At 36.9% G+C, this 20,123-nt stretch overlaps 1 protein-coding gene across 3 annotated transcripts in view; it reads right to left on the bottom strand.

Annotated features, from left to right (window-relative positions):
• Nucleotides 1-20,123, bottom strand: part of Mrtfa (myocardin related transcription factor A) — a 181,294-nt gene that overhangs the window by 79,595 nt on the left and 81,576 nt on the right. Inside the window, exon 1 of one of the 3 annotated variants that reach the window (XM_040277642.2) lies at nucleotides 19,859-20,103. The exons of the other annotated variants lie outside the window; for them this stretch is intronic. Coding sequence (XP_040133576.1) covers nucleotides 19,859-19,904 — 46 coding nt within the window. The 5' untranslated portion in view covers nucleotides 19,905-20,103. Of the gene's footprint in view, nucleotides 1-19,858; nucleotides 20,104-20,123 lie in introns of those variants that run through there. 3 annotated transcript variants of the gene reach the window in all.

Below are 20,123 nucleotides of genomic sequence, written 5' to 3'. Positions count from 1 at the left end.
CCAAAAACTAAAAAATAAATATTAAAAAAACACCCTCTCTCCCTCTAAGGGAAAAAAAAAAAGAAAAACTACTCTAAGATTTCACCTCATTCCAGTCAGAATGACAGCTATCAACAGTACAAACAACAATAAGTATTGGCGAGGATGTGTGGGGAAAGGCACACTCATACATTGCTGGTGGGACTGCAAATGGGTGCAGCCAATATGGAAAGCAGTATGGAGATTCCTTGGTAAACTGGGATTGGAACCACCTTTTGATCCAGCTATCCCACTCCTTGGTCTATAAACAAAGGACTTAAAAACAACATACTACAGGGACACAGCCACATCAATGTTTACAGCAGCACAATTCACAATAGCTAAACTTTGGAACCAACCTAGATGCCTATCAGTTGATGAATGGATAAAGAAAATGTGGTATATATACACAATAGAATTCTATTCAGCATTAAAAGAGAATAAAATCATGGCATTTGCAGGTAAATGAATGAAGTTGAAGAATATAATGCTAAGTAAAGTTAGCCAACCCCAAAAAACATGCCAAATGTTTTCTCTGATGTAAGGATGCTAATTCATAATGGGGCTGGGGATAGCATAGGAGGATTAGATGGACTCTATTATAGAGCAAAGGAGAGGGAGGGAAAGGGAGGGGGCATGGGGATAGGAAAGATGGTGGAATGAGACGGACATCAGCACCCTAAGTATGTTTATGAAGACATAAATGATGTGACTCTACTTTGTGTACAATCAGAAACATGAAAAATTGGGCTCTATATGTATAATATGAATTGTAATGAATTCTGCTGTCATATATAACAAATCAGAATTTTTAAAAAGTGGCCCTCTATATTTTATAAAGGAATTAAAGAGCCACCATTAATTAGCAAGATGGTTTGTACTTACTCCTCAGGGAAATGTTAATCTGAACAAATACTGGGATGGTGACCTGGATACAGAATGGGGTAACTTTCTTTTTCCCAATGTCTCCAATATTTCAGGTTCACTTCATTCATTCACTAGCATGCATTTATGCAATATTTAAGTATCAAGCACCTAGATAGATGCTGTACATAAATAGGTAAAACAATAACATCAATAACAGAGAGATATCTGCCTTTGTAGAATTTACAATCTAGTGAGGAAAAGAAGCAACAAACAAAATTCATAAACAAACATATAATCTCAAAATGTAACTACAATGAAGAGAGTGAGCATGAGAAGGTATGAGAAAACCTGAGGTAGAAAGATACTCTCTGAGACCTAAAGAATAAGCAGGAAATAAAGTTTTATTCTAAACTATCTAAACCAGAATTTTATCCCCATGCATGTGGGAAGCACATTTTCTTCTAAACTCTCAAACACCTTTCATGCAATATTCAGCATGTGTCAAATTCTATGAGGACATGGAAAAATATACTTTTTCTTTCTTCAAATTTACAAAATTTCCTAAAAAACACTCAAACTAACTACCTTAGTCTGAATGTTTTTAGGAAAACATTGGGATTAATCACAAACTTAGTAACATTGAATCATTTGACCAAAAGCCTAAATGCAAGAGGATCTTCAGGATAAAGCTAAGGGAAGACTATTTGCAAACATCTCATGCTAACTTAGCAGATATAAAACTCAGATGTTTAGAAGTTTCTCAAAGCTTCTCAGAAGAAAAGAGGGTTCAGGAAGCAAGGAATCTTATTTTCTAACCAGTGCCAACAAAGTCCTTCACATAGCACATGTTCACACTCTAAAGATACACAGGTTTAAATTTAATTCCAACTCACAGAACTATGTGTTACGTCAGAAAAAAATTCTAAAGCACATTTATGGCAAGATGCTTTTGCTTAGTTTCAAACACATGACACTGGCTTTGGCCATGGGTACAAGTTAGAAATCTTACCGCAATATAATTCAAAAATCCTTGTGAACAGGTACAAGAGTCACTGCAGAAAACAAGGATGCTTCCAAATAAAGGTAAGGGCTTATCATATACAGGCTTATTTCTAAGTAGGATCAAAAAAAAAAATTTTTAATGCTGTCCCTAATGTAGAAATGAGGCGTAAGACAACAGAATTTTAAAATGTAGGTATTCTAAAAAAGAAAAAAGGTTAGAGGGTTTTTGTGCATTTGTTTGTTTTCAATGTTATTTTTATGTTGTAGTTTTCTGGACAGGTGTTTAAAAAAAGGGTAGGGGGAAGAGGAGGAGATCAAAAAACACAGGTAGGCTTGTACTGGGAAGAAAAAACAAAAAACAAAAAAACAATGGAACCTAGATAACTCAGAAGCACCTACCAAAAGCTACCATATCATTATTACAGGAAAAAGGGCTTAAGGTTGGCATAACAGGAAACATAGTGTGGGTGGTAAAGAGCATAAAGCCATAACACACTTGGGTGCAAGGCTGGCTCTACCACTTACTGGGTGTATGATATGGAACAAGTTTCAGATCCACTCTGTCCCTCAATTTCCTCTTCAGTAAAATGGGATAATAGAGCACCCATCTCATATAGTTGTAAGGATTAAGAGAGTTTAAGAGGGCTGGGGTTGTGGCTCAGTAGCAGAGTGCTTGCCTAGCACATGTGAGGCACTGGGTTCGATTCTCAGCACCATGTAACAATAAATAAAATAAAGGTCCATTGACAACTAAAAAAATTTAAAAAAATAAAAAAAACTTAAAAAAAAAGATAGTGAGTTAAAGGCCCTGGAACACTGGCTGGCATATTGTGATACTGTGATTTATAATAAGAAATATATATTTGGTATTTATCTCTATTCCTGGCACAGAGCTCCAAATAGTTGGAGCTCAGAATTTCCTAGGTGATAAGAGCAATAAAGGTGAAAGGACAGTCTTTTGTGTGTACATGTGGGGGTACTTCACACATGCTGGGTGAGTGCTCTACCACTGAGATATAACCACAATCTCAGTTCTTCTCTTTTTTTTTTTAATGTTTATTTTTCAGTTCTCGGCGGACACAACATCTTTGTTGGTATGTGGTGCTGAGGATCAAACCCAGGTCGCACGCATACCAGGCGAGCGTGCTATCGCTTGAGCCACATCCCCAGCCCCATCAGTTCTTCTCTTTTAAATCCTTTTTTTGTGTGTGCCAGGGATTGAACCCAGGAGCACTTAACCACTGAGCCACATCCCCAGCCCTTTTATATATTTTATTTAAAGACAGAGTCTTGCTGAGGCTGGCTTTGAACTCAAGATCCTCCTGCTTTAGCCTCCTGAGTTGCTGGGATTACAGGCATGCGTCACCACACCCAGCTCTAGATGTTGGCCTAGAACTTGTGATCTTTCTGCATTGGCCTACAAAGTAGCTGGGACTACAGGGAGTAGTTGGGATTTTAGATATATGACACCTTGACTGACAAGGAGCATCTTTTGTTATTCACAACAAGCCCCTTTCTTTTTTTTTTTTTTTTTTTTTAAGAGAGAGTGAGAGAGAGGGGGACAGAGAGAGAGAATTTTTAACATTTATTTATTTTTTCTTAGTTCTCGGCGGACACAACATCTTTGTTGGTATGTGGTGCTGCTGAGGATCCAACCCGGGCAGCACGCATGCTAGGCGAGCGCGCTACCGCTTGAGCCACAAGCCCCTTTCTTCCTACCTGGGATTATATTAATGCAGTAACTTTGGAAAGCCATGAAATGGGAGACTGGTTACAAGGGGAGTCAATCATGTGATTGGTGAATTGAAACTCCAGGCTCTACTCTTGAATTCCTGAAAGGGTAGAGGGATTTAACCACCAATAGCCAGTAAGTTAATTCATAAAAATTCAGGGCAGTGATTAGTAAACTTCCAGGTCGGTAAACTGGAATACCCAGAGAAGGCATGGAAGTTCAGGTGTAACCCTACTATGCCCTGGATATCTCCTCCAATGAACAGCATCTGAGTTGTATTCTCTTTTGGGGGGGGGGGGGGAAGAGGGGTGTACCAGGGATTGAATTCAGGGGCACTTGGCCACTGAGCCACATCCTGCTGCAGTCTGGCTGGGCACAAAATCAAGAGCCACTCAAACAGGAACAAACTTTATTTTTGAAACTCCAACCAATGCCCTGTATGCTCCCGGGAAATATGCTGACCCACACATGCGGGCGTTCTCCTGGACACACACCAACAGGAAATCCCCCCTCCGGAATTCCCTCCTACCGCACTTCCCCAACCAATGGGAACTCTCCAGGAGTCCTGTAGCAGGCCGAGGTGGACAGCAGGGGTCTAATATCCATTTGAATGCAGATCTTAACATAATCATATCATCTCAATAGCTTGCTGGCGTCACCTTTCAACCAAAAATGCCATGCATCATTATTACTTGGCTATGGCTCTTAGCAACATCCCAAGCCCTATTTTGTGTTTTATTTACAGACAGGATCTCACTGAGTTACTCAGTACCTTGCTTCTGCTGAAGCTGGCTTTGAACTCGTGATCCTCCTGCCTCAGCCTCCGGAGTCATTGGGATTACAGGCCTGAGTTGTATTCTTGATAGTAAACCCAAGTATAAGTAATGTGTCCTCCTGAGTTCTATGAGCTATTCTAGCAAATGATCCAAACCTGAGCAGGGAACTGTGGGAAATTCTGATTTGTAGCTAAGTCAAAGAGAGGTAGTGAGTAATCTGGGGATGGACCCATTATGAAACCAAGTTAAACTACAGGTCACCCATTTGGTGAGAAATGAAGTTTGAAAGTAGTGGCATATTAAAGGAAAAAAGAAGAAGAAAGAAATAGTGATTATCTTTTTCCTCTCCACACATAGTAAACCCTAATTAAGTATTAACTATTACTATTTTAAATATTTTTATATTTTTTCTTGAATTCTTACAAAATCTACTTACAATTCCATATTCTATAAATTTCTTTCTTTTATGCTTTGGGGGAGGGTCAGTCTTTCTGCCGCACCCCACCCCCACCCTTGGTCTCTTTCAGTAAAGTTGTTTTTAAATATAAGGCTACCTCACATATGCATTTAAAAATCTGTCCACCTGTGCGGCAGAACTTTAAATGAGTTGAGGCATGGCAGGACCCAAGAAATGAGTGAGGGTAGGTGAATGAGGGAGAAGGAAACCTCAGGGAAAAAACTCAGGGGCCACCTACAGAGCTGGTTCTTCTCAGAGACTGCCTTCTAGAAGAACTCTTAAAGCTTGCAGGGGTTTGTGCAACATTTTATTTAGACTGCTACCTGGCAAGAGATTAGGGTTGGGAAACAGAAGCAATGTAGGTGGGAAAGAAGTTCACAGGGTTGGTTTTTTGTTGCCTTTTTTTTTTCTTTTCTTTCTTTTCTTTTTTTTTTTTTAACATTACCTCACCCTGTTACCTCCCCCTTCTCCTGCTTACTTCCATGGGGAGTCATTTTAATTCCAATCTCCTGGTGCCTAAATTAGCTCACAGTGCTCCAAAGGGTGATGGCAGATGTAATCACCCTGAATTTGTATACCAAATAGGACATTTTTCAGTTGAACACAAAGGAAAAAAAAAAAAAAAACAACAAAAGCAATAGAATGTTCCATAAACTTAAAAAACTGTAGAACAATCACACCCACTCATGGGTTTTGAAAAGCAGAGCTCAACCATGCTAGTTCAAAGGCACAAGGGCACAGTCTGACAGAAATTAACCAACCTAGTTTCACTAAACAGAAACTAAATAGAAAAGAGTAGCAATAGAAATTAGCAACAGAAGTCAGAGTCAAATTAATTTTCATTGTGACCCTTGTATTGGGAAGAAATAATAGTATCTGAACCTAAAAGTCACTTTAAACTTACAACAATTGGAGATAATTTTATAAGTTTTAAAAGTCAACTTTATTGAATTCTATCCAGGTATATAGTTCAGTGCATTCTGGCAGGGATATGTACAGCTATGTAATCACAAGGACAATCAAAAGACACAACCTTTTTGACCCTTGAAGTTCCTTAAGCCCCTTTATAATCAATTTCTTCTCCTCTAATCTTCTATCTGTCACTGTGGAGAAACCTGCAATTCTTTGCTCTATATTTAAAAATTGAGATCTAATTTTCATACCACACAATTCACCTAAAGTGCATAATTTAGTAGATTGTAGTAAACTTACAAAGTTGTATAACCGTCACCAGTATCTAATTCCAGAACATTTTCCATCAGCAGTCACTCTCCATCCCTGCCAACCCTGGCCCCCACAGCCCCTGGCAACCACTAATCTACTTTCTGCCTCTATGGATTTGCCTGTTTTGAACATTTATATAAATGGAATCATATGTAGTCTTTCATGTCCATCTTCTTTTACATTTCACAATATTTTAAAGTTCACTCATTTTACTGCATAGATACAGGTACTTCATTCTTCTTTGTGGCTAAATAATGTTCCATTCAATGGCTATACCACACTTTATTTACTCATCAACTGATGGACATTTGGGCTGTTTCCACTTTTTGCTATTATGAATAATGCTGCTGTGAACATTTGTGCATAAGTTTTGCATGGACAAATGTTTCAGTTTTCTTCAGTATATATCTAGGAGTGGAACTGCTAGCTCATATGGCCTGTTTTTGTTTTGTGAAGAGCTGCCAAACTGAATTTTTTTAATTAAACTGTATGAGCTAATTATAGATTCACCTGGCAGCTATAAGAAATAATAGAGAGATCCCATGTATCCTTTACTCAGTTTCTCCCAGTGATAACATACTGCAAAACTACAGTGCAATATTACAATCAGGGCATTAATACTGATATGTATGTAATGGAGATACAAAGAGTTCCACCCCATCAGTGTTAACCTTTGATAACACTTCCCTCCCAGCTCCACAACACATTTAACTCCTGATAACCACCAATCAGTAATCCCTCTTTGTAGTTTTGTCATTTTAAGAGTTATACAAATGGAATCATATAGTATACAACTTTTCAGGATTGGTGCATTTTTTATTTGTTCGTTCTAGAGATTGAACCCAGGGGCATTTTACCACCATGCTCCATCCCCACCATGTTGGCTTTTTTTAAATCAGTGTAAGTCTATTGGGAGTAATTCAGGGTGTTCTCCTTATCAATAGGGGTTTTTTTGTTTGTTTGCTTGCTTGCTTGCTTTGTTTTTCTTTTTAATTCCTGAGTGCTCCACAGCCTGCATTTTTAAGAATATTGTAATGTTATTTAAATGGTATCATTCAGTGTGACTGTTTATTTGAGACAGACTTCTTGCATTCCATATAAAGTTTTCTGTGTTTTGTTTTTCAGTGTTGGGAATTGAATCCAGAGCCTCATACATGCAAGTGCTCTATCTCTTAGCTACATTCCCAGCTCTTTACATTTTGACACAGGGTCTGGTTAAGCTTCTCTGACTAGCCTCAAACTTTAGATTCTCTGGCCTCAGCTTCCCAAGTAGCTGGATTACAGCACTGTAGTATTTTTGAAATTCATCAAAACATGTGCATTAGTACCAATCTGTTCATTTCTATTGCTAGCAGGTATTTCAATTTATTGCTGTACCAAAGGGTTGAGGATATGGCTCAACAGTAGAGTGCTTGCTGGAATGTATGATAATTTGAGTTCAAATCCTAGCACTGCAAGAAAAACCAAATTCTTACTTACTTCTCACTCATGAACAGACTATAATTTATCCATTCACCTACTGGTTGCATCTTAGTTGTTTCCAATTTAGAGTCTTTAAAAATAAAGTAGCTTTAACTCTTTATACAAATGTATACATGTTTCCATGACTCTTTCGTGATAGCTAGAAACAGGATTGCTGGGTTATATGTTAAATATGCATAACTTTATAAGAAACTGCCAAATTGTTTTCCAAAGTGATTACATGACATTTAACATTCTACCAGCTGAGAACCCAAGAGTCCACACTGCTCCACATCCTTGCCAACAAACTGGCAAGTATGGCATTACTAGTTTTTTTGGTTTTAACTATTCTAGTGGGCATGCAGTAGTAGCACAGTCTGGTTTTAAATTACACTCCTCAGGGGACAAATAAATTTTTAGCATCTTTTCATATGCCTGTTGGTCATATATATATATATATATATATATATATATATATATATTTTTTTTTTTTTTTTTAAGTATCTGATCAAGTCTTGTGCCCACTTTTTATTAGGGTATCTTCTTACTGAGTTTTAAGAGTTTTTTTTTTTTTTTTTTTAATTCTCAATATAAGCCCTTGGTCAAATATATGTAGTATTGTAAATATCTTTTCCTGTTCCATTGCTTGCCTTTTTCTTTTCTCAACAATGTCTTTCATTTTTTCAATGTTATGGTTTGGATACCAGGTGTATCTCAAAGCCTCTGTGCTACTGAGAGAATATTCAGAAGTAAAATGATTGGATTGTGAGAGCTGTGGCCTAATCAGTCTGTCCTAGTTTGAATGGACTAACTGGTGGTAACAACAGGCAGGTACAGTGAGCGTGGGTCATCAGGGATATGCACTGGAAGGATGCATCTGCCTGGTAGCCCCTTCTCCTTCTCTCTCTGCTTCTTGGCCTCAGTGAGTTAAATAGCTCTGCTCCATCACACCCTTCGGCCACAATGTCCTGCCTCACCTTGGCCCAGAACAACTGAGTGGGTAAACCTCTGAAACTGTGAGCCAAAATAAATCTTCCTTTCTCTAATACTTGACATTTTTGTCAAGTATTTTGGTCACAGCAATGCAATACTGATTTAACATACTCAACAACATACCAAGAGGGGAAAATGTGTTTAAACTTAATAATGTTCAACTTAACTAAATTTTATAATTCATGCTTACAAGCCCTTTAACTTGTACATTTATGTCTAAAATGTAAAATGAATTTTCAAGTTTGGTGTGCAATAAGGATCAATTTTTTCCCCATACAGATAGCCAGTTCTATCCTGATTTATAAACTTTTATTTAAGCCAGAATTAAAAAGAAAAATAAAATAAGCATAAGCATACACATGAACACTCAAAACCACTGCCCTAAACAATCCTGCCATTTCAGAAGAACAGAAAATCCTCTCCCTCTTCCCAACTACAAGAGCACAGGACTGGGCAGCCAGCTTCACTAGTTCATGGCAGCAACAGTTCACCTTCCAGACAACAGGTCAACACATTTTTTCTGAAGCTATTACATGAGTTCACATGAGAGGAAAGTGTGAACTGTCATTTTCCCAATATGCCGAGATGTGTTGATTTATTCTCAAATAATTGTCCAATATGCTGAAATATATTAATCTATTCTCAAACAATTGTTCATTATGGTTTCAACTCAACAGAATCAACTAAAAAAAACCCCGGCCTTAAGCAACACAAGGGAAACACAGGACATGAATAGATCAGAACATTGAACATCATCAGGTCACTAGGAGTTCATGCTCTGGGATCCCAAGTAAGTCACTTAACATTCTCAGTCCTCAGTTTGTTCATCTGTTAAATGAAGGTTATCTTTAAGCTGTTATCAGGTCATCTTTAAGCTCCTTTCCCAAACATTCTAGAATATCTTGCAAAAAACGGGCCTATGTTCTTTCTTTGCAAAAAAAAAAAAAAACTCAAACATTTATCTAACCCAGAGCAGCACTGTGATAGGAGCAGGTTTCCTTGATTGTTGCCTCCCGTCTTCCCCCACACTTCTATACCAATTAGGCATCAAACAATCCTTCCAATTACTATGGTGCTGAGGATCTAACCCAGGGCCTTGCACATGCTAGGTGAGTGGTCCACTACTGAGCCACAACCCCAACCTGTATTCTTTTGTTTTTGATGGTAAGAATAATCCAACTTCTTGTAGGCATAAGATGATGGCATTAATATAAAATTGTTTTAATTATTTGAAAATGCATTTCCATAATGTGTTTTGTTTTATGACCCTAGGGTAAGTGTGAAAAGTGTGTAAGTGTCCTATTCCTGACATTTATCGTTTCTTGATAGGAATTCAACAAATTATTTTTTATTTTATCTGTTTGATTCAAAAACAAAGTCAATAAAAATATCTGTTCAAATAGTATTTCTTAACTTTACTTTGTGAGTTTTTTGTTAAAATGCAGGTTCTGACCTGCATGTGTGGGGTGAATTCATACTCCAAGGCAGTAAAGATGTAACTGGTTCCTGGAACATACTTTGGGTAGCAAAGATTTAGAAAGATGGTGTCACAGTACCTGTTTATGTAATTAATATTAACACCAAAAATTTTCAATACCTTACACAATCAAATATGTCATATGGCATTGATTTGAGGAATATAATTTAACTGCTTTTCAAGAAAATACACTAACAGAGAACAGTTCAGAAAAATGAAGGTTAATGTAACTGAAGTTTTAATTCTTCAACTTAAGGGCTCAAGAGCCTATTTATAAGGCAAAGATAGGTAATATGAATTTTGGCTTTCTGACAAAAATTACATGGATTATTAAGAGAATTTTTCACACTTACCCTAGGGTCATAAAACAAAACATATTATGGAAATGAATTTTCAAATAATTAAAACAATTTTAGGGGATGGGGATGTGGCTCAAGCGGTAGTGCGCTCACCTGGCATGCCGGATTCAATCCTCAGCACCACATACAAAGATGTTGTGTCCGCCGATAACTAAAAAATAAATATTAAACTTCTCTCTCTCTCTCTCTCTCTCTCTCTCTCTCTCTCTCTTAAAAAAAATTATACTAATGCCACCATTTTATGCCTACAAGAAGTTGGATTATTCTTACCATCAAAAACAAAAGAATACAGGTTGGGGTTGTGGCTCAGTAGTGGAGCACTCACCTAGCATGTGCAAGGCCCTGGGTTAGATCCTCAGTACCATATAAAAATAGACAAAATAAAGGTATCGTGTCCAACTACAACTAAAAATAATTTTTAAAAAAAGAATAAGAGTTTTTTAATTTATAAAAACTTCTGAAAGGGGGGCTAGATTTGTGGCTCAGTGGTACAGCACTTGCCTAGCATGCATGAGGCACTGGGTTCGGTCTTCAGCATCACATATAGATAAATAAATGAATAAAATAAAGGTCCATCAACATCTTAAAAAAAAAAAAAAAACTTCTGAAAGGTTCAAAATGAGAGTAAGTTAGTATACACAGGAAGGATCCACAGCTTTGCCAAGAATATGGCCTAACAAAAGCACTGCAGAGATAAATTTCAATAAGTCTTACAAAACAGAAACAAAGGCAAAGATGTGGAAGGGTTTATACAAACTAGTCAAAGGGAATAGCTTAATGAGACAGATTTGCCTCCTTACCACACACTGTTTGGTCAATGGAGCATTTTGACTGCTGAGATTCCAGATCAACAGTCTAGCCCCTAACCCCAAACACCATTTTCTTCTTCTTTAACCACACCTGTATTGATATGCATCTCTCTATATCCAACTCTCTCTCTCTCTCTCTCTCTCTCTCTCTCTCTCTCTCTCTCTCTCTCTCATACACACACATACACACACACACACACACTTTAATATGGGTTTTTACTGCATACAAAAATGCATGCGCATTGCAGATAATCAGAAAGATAAAGAAAAATCCAAAGGAAGGAAAAAAAATTGCCTGTGAAATAGCAGTACCCAGAGACAGCCACCAACATTCTGGTATAAGCATTTAAAACTGACATTCTTTAGAATTACAAGGAGAATCAGAAGACATTTTTTCTTTAAAAAACTTGACAGCTACATTAGTATTTAATCATATAAAGGTATCATAGTTATTTAGCTAATCTCCAACTGCTAAAATTTAAGTTGCTTCTGTTTTACTTTTTTTTTCCTATTACACATAAAGCAGCTTTGAACATCCTTATTTTAAAAAAGAAACAGGGGCTGGGGTTGTGCCTCAGTGGCAGAGCGCTTGCCTAGCACATGTAAGGAACTGGGTTCCATCCTCAGCACCACATAAAAATAAAGAAAATAAAAGTATTGTGTCCATCTACAACTAAAAATATATTTTTAAAAAAATAAACATTTTAAAACATTTATAAAGAGTTGCCAAATATCAACAGGTCTGTAACAGGTTCTCAGAACACCCAGGAAAATTAAAACTAACTATCTGCATCTAACAGTACTCAAAATCCCAACCACCAACTATAATAATGTTATTATATACAATAACATTTAAAAAATAAAAATAAAGCCTTACTATGTGTCACTACTATATAGTAGTATAGTACTTGAATTTATGAATTGTTATAAACATTTTACATATATTAACTCATTAATACTTAAAACGAGTTCCTGAGATAGGTATTGTTAGTATTACTATTTCATGGATAAAGTAACAGGCACAGAGAGGTATGGTCACACAGCTAATCAACGGCAAAGCTAGGAAATCTGGCTTCCAGTCAGTTCCTTATACCTGTACTTCTCAAACTTTTTGGTGTCAGGGCCTCTTATAATTTCTAAAGACACAAAGAGCTTGTGTTTATGTCTGTCACATATATCAATATTTACATTAGCATTTAAAACTGAAAACATTTAAAATATGTTATCTCTTTAAAAAATAATATACCCACTATCTGCTAGCATAAATAATGTTAAGAAAAATAACAATTGTTTTCTTTTAAAAAATACACTTTTGCAAATTTCTAACATATGGAAATTTACCTTTTAGTAAATCATATCCTATTCCTCATTCATCTATTCAGAAATCATAATCAGGTAGCTTTTAAAAACTGCATTGCAGCCGAGCGAGGTAGCGCATGCCTATAATCCCAGAGGCTCGGGAGGCTATAAGGCAGGAGGCAGGAAGATCATGAGTTCAAAGCTAGTCTCGGCAATTTAGCAAGACCCTGCTTCTAAATAAAATATTAAAAAGGGCTGGGGATGTGGCTCTGTGGTTAAGTGCCCCTGGGTTCAATCCCCAGTACCAAAAAATAAAATAAAACAAAATAGAATGTTTAAGAAAGGCCTAACTGAAAAAAAACCACTTGAACAATAGTGTAAGGGAGTTGGGGGCGAGTCATGAAGCTGCTCAGGAAACAGCACTCCAGGAATGACAAGTCCAAAAGTTCTAAACAGGAGCTAAGGTGTCAGGGAAGCAATACCAACATGGCTGGTGTAAAACAAGCAAGGATGGGAAAGAGGGAGGGGAGGAGACAGAGTAGGGGAGTTCAGGGATAAGGGGCAGAGGGCACAATTTTTCAAGAGCATGATAAGGACTTGGGCTTTACTTTTTTTTTATTTTATTTTATTTTTTGAGAGAGAGAGAATTTTTTTAATATTTATTTTTTAGTTTTCGACGGACACAACATCTTTGTTTGTATGTGGTGCTAAGGATCGAACCCGGGCCCCACGCATGCCAGGCGAGCGCACTATCGCTTGAGCCACATCCCCAGCCCAGGACTTGGGCTTTTCTGTCACTGATAGCCAGTGACAGGTTCTGAGTGATATGACCTGACTTTAATTTTAAATGGATCATGTAAGTAAGTAGTAGTAGTAGTTAAAGTATTTGAATTTATGAATTTATACCCCTGTTCCGTTAAGCTGTTTTTGTTTTTGTTTTTGGTACAGGGGATTGAACCCAGGAGCACTTTACCACTGAGCCAAATCTCCTGTTTTTATATTTTATTTAGAGACAGGGTCTCACTAAGTTGCTCAGAGCCTAATTGCTAAGGCTAGCTTTGGAGCTTCAGTTTCCTCTGTAAATTGTGAAGCTACAGATAATGCTGAGCTGTATGTAGTAAAGATCAAGACGTGTTAAACTCTGAAACTCTATAAAATTTCACTACTGAGTTTATTTTTACTAATATAGTTAATTTCCTCTCTTCTAGGCCCTCTGTATTTACCCCATGGCCATCACCACCCATTTCTGTGATTTTGTATGATATTGAGAATGCCCCAGAGGCTGGAGTTGTGGCTCAGCAGTAGAATGCTCGTCTAGCACGCATGAGGCCCTGGGTTCAATCCTCAGCACTACCTAAAAATAAATAAAGGTATTATGTCCAACTACAACTAAAAAAATTAATATTAAAAAAAATGCCCCAGACCTCTGACACCTTGAGCTCAGTCAGATACTGCCCTTTAGCTTTACAAATCAAACAAAATTGGAGTTTTGGCGCTCATGGGAGCACAGGGGGTTTTTTTTGTTTTTGTTTTTTAATTATTTTTCCTTGTTATTATAAAGGAAATTCTATAAGAAATAATGCATGTGGTAATCATAAAAGTGAAGTGGCCAAAAAAAAAACAAGACTGTATGAATTTCATCTTTATTTAATTTGGCACTGTTTTAATGCAGCTAAAACTGTGGTTCATGGTCTTAACAGCTTGCCTCATACAAAAGGAAACAAAAAGGAGGTGAGAAAAAAGAGGAGGACGGAGATGAATTCAAATTCCTTTCATCTGGATCTTAACTCTAAGGGGACCCCAGATAAATCCATGACTCAGAGAAGAGGCAGTAAGATGTAAGTCAAAATACTGATGACAACAACTGTCTGTCTGCCTACCTGTCTTCTGAGATCATCGTCAAGGTATGAGATCACCCAGTCAGAGAAGACACAGCAAGACAAAGTCCCAGCCGAGAATTACTGCCGACCACAGTCCCCAGAGGGTGGGAAGTGAACACCCAGCACTCGTTTTCATCTCTACCTCTTAAGATGTGAGTTACTCCGAGTAGTGATAGAAACCTGCAATGGAAAACTCCAAGGAGAACCAAGATTTCTGGGGGAAAATTATCAACAGCCTCATATATTATAATTAGAGGAGTTTGATAATTTCTTTATAAAAATATTACAGCAGAAAAAATACTGGCATGGGAGTAAAGGAAATGAATTCTCCCTCCACCTCCACCACTAATTAATCATGTGACTTCAGGAAATAAATTAACCTCAATGGGCCAATTGCCTCATCTGAAGTAAAGGGGAGGGCAAGGAAATACCGGAGTTTCCTTCAAGCTCTAAAACCCCTTAAGTATAAGCAAAAGTATGAATTTTTTAAAGTCCACATTAATTTTAGAATATTAGGAGATCCAAAAACCAGGTGATATTAATGATTCTAAAGTTTTTCATCAGCTTTATGCACCTCCGAGCAATATGAACCCCAACAGGACTGGAGGCTGGAGGACACAGGGAAGCTACTTTGAAAAGATTTAACTCCAAACAACAATGAGTGTTAGCGAGGATGTGGGGGAAAAGGCACACTCATACATTGCTGGTGGGACTGCAAATTGGTGCAGCCAATATGGAAAGCAATATGGAGATTCCTTGGAAAATTGGGAACAGAGCCACCATTTGACCAGCCATCCCTCTCCTCGGTCTATACCCAAAGGACTTAAAAACAGCATACTAGGGGGTGGGGTCATAGCTTAGCTGTAGAGTACTTGTCTTACACTTGTGAGGTACTGGGTTCAATCCTCAGCACCACATAAAAATAAATGAAGATATTGTGCCCATCTTTAAGTATATATTAAAAAACTTTTTTAAAAAGCATACTACAGGGACACAGCCACATCAATGTTTATAGCAGCACAATTCACAATAACTAAACTGTGAAACCAACCTCAATGTCCTTCAGTAGATGAATGCATAAAAAAATGTGGCATATATACACAATGGAATATTACTCAGCAATAAGGGAGTAAAAACATGGTATCTTCAGGTAAGTGGATGGTGTTGGAGAAGATAATGCTAAGTGAAGTTAGCCAATCCTAAAAAAAACAAATGCTAAAAGCAATAAGGGAGTAAAAACATGGTATCTTCAGGTAAGTGGATGGTGTTGGAGAAGATAATGCTAAGTGAAGTTAGCCAATCCCCAAAAAACAAATGCCAAATGTTTTCTCTGATATAAGGAGGCTGATTCACAGCAGGGTAGGGAGGGGGTGCAAGGGAAGAATAGATGTACTCTAGATAGGGCAGAGGGGTGGGAGGTTACAAATGATGTTGGAATGTGATGGACATCATTATCCAAAGTACATGTATGAAGACACGAATGGTGTGAATATACTTTGTATATAACCAGATATGAAAAATTGTTGCTCTATATGTGTAATATGAATTGTAATGCATTCTGCTGTAAGATATAAAAATTAATAAAAGAAGATTTAACTCCCTAGCAAAAAATGAAAAACTTACCTGCCCATAATTTTTCCTTTTTGCCTTGAGGACTTTATTAATAATCACTGACCTCTCTCCAGCCCATACTATTTTAAAACATAGTTTAGAGGCAAACTATAATGATCAGGGAAGTAGACATTAAAGAAACCTGTAGGAATTAAGTCCACAGACACCAGAGAATGAGAGAATTAAGACACTTTTAAAAATTATTAATGAATATTTTTTAATATATAATATGCATGTAATAGAAAATATAAAATCTTGAAAAGAAATAAAGTTAAAACCAAAACATAATTCTGAGGCATAGTCAAGAGTATAATTAAAGGACTTCAGTGTGTTAGTCTGTTCTACTTCTTAAGTTGGATGATAGGATCCATGGGTTTGGGTCAGATTTTACATATCTAATAATGCTCTATGTGTTCTTTTATATTATGGAGTATCCCCCAATAATAGTAAACTTAAAAGAGGACTCAATTGTTTCATGGAACAAAAAGTCTCTTCCTATCTCTAAGTGGAGACTTAAGATAGCAATGAGACATGTGATTAATAAGCAAGATGAAATCCCACCTCCATATGTGAAGACATCAAGAGATGGAGTTCCTACCTAATCCATAGATGCCATAGAAGCTGTGCATGTTTGTCCTTTGTTTGGGTCAATCTGAGTTTTTGCTCACCAGATGTTGTCTCCCTCCTGGACCAAGCAGAATTTCCTAAATAAAATCTTGCCTATGCCTTAAAAAAAAAAAAAAAAAAAAAAAATCTCTTCCATCCCAGTTCTCCACCTCTCCATGCCCCTTCCCTGAGGCAGCCACTGTTCCCAATTCTTATGGTCCTTCCAGAGATATCCTATGTGTTGGGTGTGCACACATATGTGCACAGAAGACAGGAAAAAATAAAAAAAAATAAAGTGATTTCCCAACTGTGCCTCATCAAAATCAAGCATGTATGGTGGGATCAAAGTTCAGCTAGGAAACTGTCCTAGTCCTTTTTTCTATAAGTGAAATGCCCAACTGTTGTAGAGGTGGAAGCTGAGAGAATTTTACTGGCTGGATACAAGAACAGTGCCTTGTCTAGTCACAGTCTCACATACTAGTTGTCCAGAGCCAAGCCCTAGCACTCCTCCACTCTAAAAGACCCCAGAGTCAATGCTGTGTCCCAGTGTCCCTTTGTCTGGCTTCAAAAGTTCTATACTGCCCATCTCGGATCATTCATTTTCTTATTATAATGATCTAGGTAAGTTTCCATAGCAATGTCTTAATCAGAACACTTAGATCTGTCTAACAATATACAACACAGGCACTCAGGGTACACTGCACATTCTTCTATGTAAAAGAATTTCAATTTTGAAAGTCATGTTTTCAACAGCACCTGCTTTGGGCAAGGACTGGCTAAAATCAGGATTGTAGTTAGAGGATTCCTTTCTTAATGCAAGAAGAGATCTCAAAATACTTTGAAGAATAAACCTATATATTAAGGGAAGTACACCATGACAAATTTCATAATTCTTAAAAAAAATACTAAGTGTCTATCCTATGCCAACATCAGAAGTCAACATACAGATGAATATAATACCCTTGAGAAACTAATAATCTAAATAAGAAGACATGTAGAAATGATGATTCATGTATATAGTAAAGGTGTTACTGTAGAAAGGAGAAGGGTAATTATTCTGAGATAGGTTTCCCAGAAAGACAGCATCTAACTGGATCCAAAGCATCAGTAAGAGCCAAGCAATGAAGATGATGAAAACCTTTACAATTACACAAGTATGTCTCACCAAAATTTCTGAGCTCCAAATGAATGAAAACTGTTAAACAGTACACAAGGTACCCTGAAACTTTGCTATCACATTCAGTATCTTAAAGTCTGATTTACAGTAAAAATTCTGCATCTTAAATTCTGTCTAAAGGGATTTAGTTACTTTTAAAATATGCAACAGTAGTTTCACCTATAAAGCTTATATTCATGGAAGTACAGATACTCTACTGCTAGAACATGTATGGCTCACCTGGATAAGGTCTAAATGGCTTGGCTTTTCAAAAGAATCACTGGCTTTTTGTTTGCCAAATTTTTATAACACAAGCTTTTCATTTCCTAACACAAGTGACTACAGTGTGATCCTCGATGGCTGTCATATTACTTTTACAATCCAGTTTATGGCTACTGTATTTCAGAACAAAATGGTAACAATCTGACAAAACCAAAACATTATCAAAGTTTTTGAACATTTCAGAATGACTTGAGATGTCAGTTTGTCATTACTCCTTCCTATACCCAGTTTCTCTGTTTTTATGAATACAAGGCAAAAGAAAAAAGTCCATGTACATACTCTTCTTGGCAGACCTTTGGTTCCACCTGTATCTAACACCTTTGTCAATTTCATCCATACTTGTCTTACATACAATTGTCCCTTGAAAGTAACTAGCCTGCCCAACATATGTCCAAGGAAAAACAGTTCTTAAACAAGAAAATATTGAGTACCTCTCATTCCCTTTCAGGGCTGAGAACACTGAGACTACCAGGGGAAAACAATCTTTTAACTTTGCTACAAAAAGTTACTAGACTGAGATGATCTATAATTAACAAGGTGACCAAAGGAGGAAAAGACAGTTCAAATGCTAAAATCTATACCTCAAGATAAAATATGCAGTTGCCTACACATAGCAGAGAACTGAAATATAGACAGGAGAAAAAATCCAAGTCAGTTTAACTGGGAGTTATTTCATCAAAGACAGATGGGAAACATTCAGATAAGCATACTTTCTCTCTTGTTTAGAACTCAAAGCTCAACAGATTTGTGGAAGGAAAAGGAAAAGGAAAGGCAACCTGAAATACATAGCATATATGAACAGAAAACTTCAATAAGTGACTCATAATGGCTGTATATGTAAAACCAGAAAGAACAAAATAATGGCAGTATCCTTCCTGTCTGCTCCTTCCCCATCCATAAGACTTAACTTGACAGTATCTGATCCTTCTTTGACTGATGCCTATCTAGGTCTGAAAACATACTACTTAAGTGATCCTCAAGGAGAACAGGGAGATCAATTCTGCCAGAACCAAGGAGTCTTCTTCTCCTTTAAGTGAGGCCAGTGGATAAGGAAGAGGTCCCCAAATGCCACTTGTACAAATCTTTTAGCTCTGAAACACGAAAACACTACAGATTATATTTTAGTAGAATTCTAAAAATAAAAAGAACATTCCCTATTTTTAGATATCTGACTTACAAGCCTAAAAACACTAAAAGTAAGAAAACACTAAAAACTAACTGGAATTTTTAAGTGTTTTAAGAGACACTTGATTTGGAAAACTATTTTTAGAGACAGAATTTCAAAAATCTTGCATTCTTTCTGTTGACTGCCTTTTTATTTAAACTTCCCCATCTTCAAATTTTGTTCCCAACCCTGTTTTATCAACAGCATGTCCAGAGATGCTATATAAAAAATAAATATAAAAGTTATCACACAAAAGAAAAAGAACAGTTAAGAAAAAATTTAAAAGGTGCTTTTCACAAAACACAGTATAAATTAGTCATTAAAGACTGTAATGCCAAAAGTCAGTAATGTATAAAACAACAAAAGCAATTTAATTACCGTTCATTAAAAGCAGTGTCACCAGCAAAAATAAAATGATTAAAGAAGACAAATAGTTTTTCTTTTCTCAAATAGATCTCCCCATTGAAGAGTCTAAAGATCAGTAAGCATGTAATTCAAAGCTATGTTTGAATAACTAGAATTTGCAGTTAGAGAAAAGATAGGGTTGTTTTAGCAATAAAAACCTGAAAATGTGTGCATTTTCTGGATCATTTATGTTTTATCTTTCTCCAAACCTAATACAAATATGCCCAGCTTTTTTTTTTTTTAAGAAGCCCGTGGCAAATGAGGTTTTCAGGAAATTACCTGACTGTACAGCCATCATCAACATCTCAGGTTCCAGCAGAGTCATTCCGGAGTCTCCTCAGAAACAGCAGCCCACAAATATAATGAAGAAAATCGAAGTCATACAAAAAGGATGTTGTCTTCAGAGGCTATGGAAGGTTTTCACAAATTCAATCTCATGCCGGTGCTCAAACCAGACTGTGAGAACTCATTCTTTCTCAGGCAGTTAACAATTTACCACCCTCCAGGCAAGTCAAGATGGCACAGGAGTTGCGTTACTGCTGAC

The sequence above is a fragment of the Ictidomys tridecemlineatus genome, chromosome 6 (genome assembly GCF_052094955.1).
Source record: "Ictidomys tridecemlineatus isolate mIctTri1 chromosome 6, mIctTri1.hap1, whole genome shotgun sequence".
Lineage (NCBI taxonomy): Eukaryota > Metazoa > Chordata > Mammalia > Rodentia > Sciuridae > Ictidomys > Ictidomys tridecemlineatus.
The sequence above is the reverse complement of the archived record's forward strand: the minus strand, read 5'-3'. Positions and strand labels throughout refer to the sequence as shown.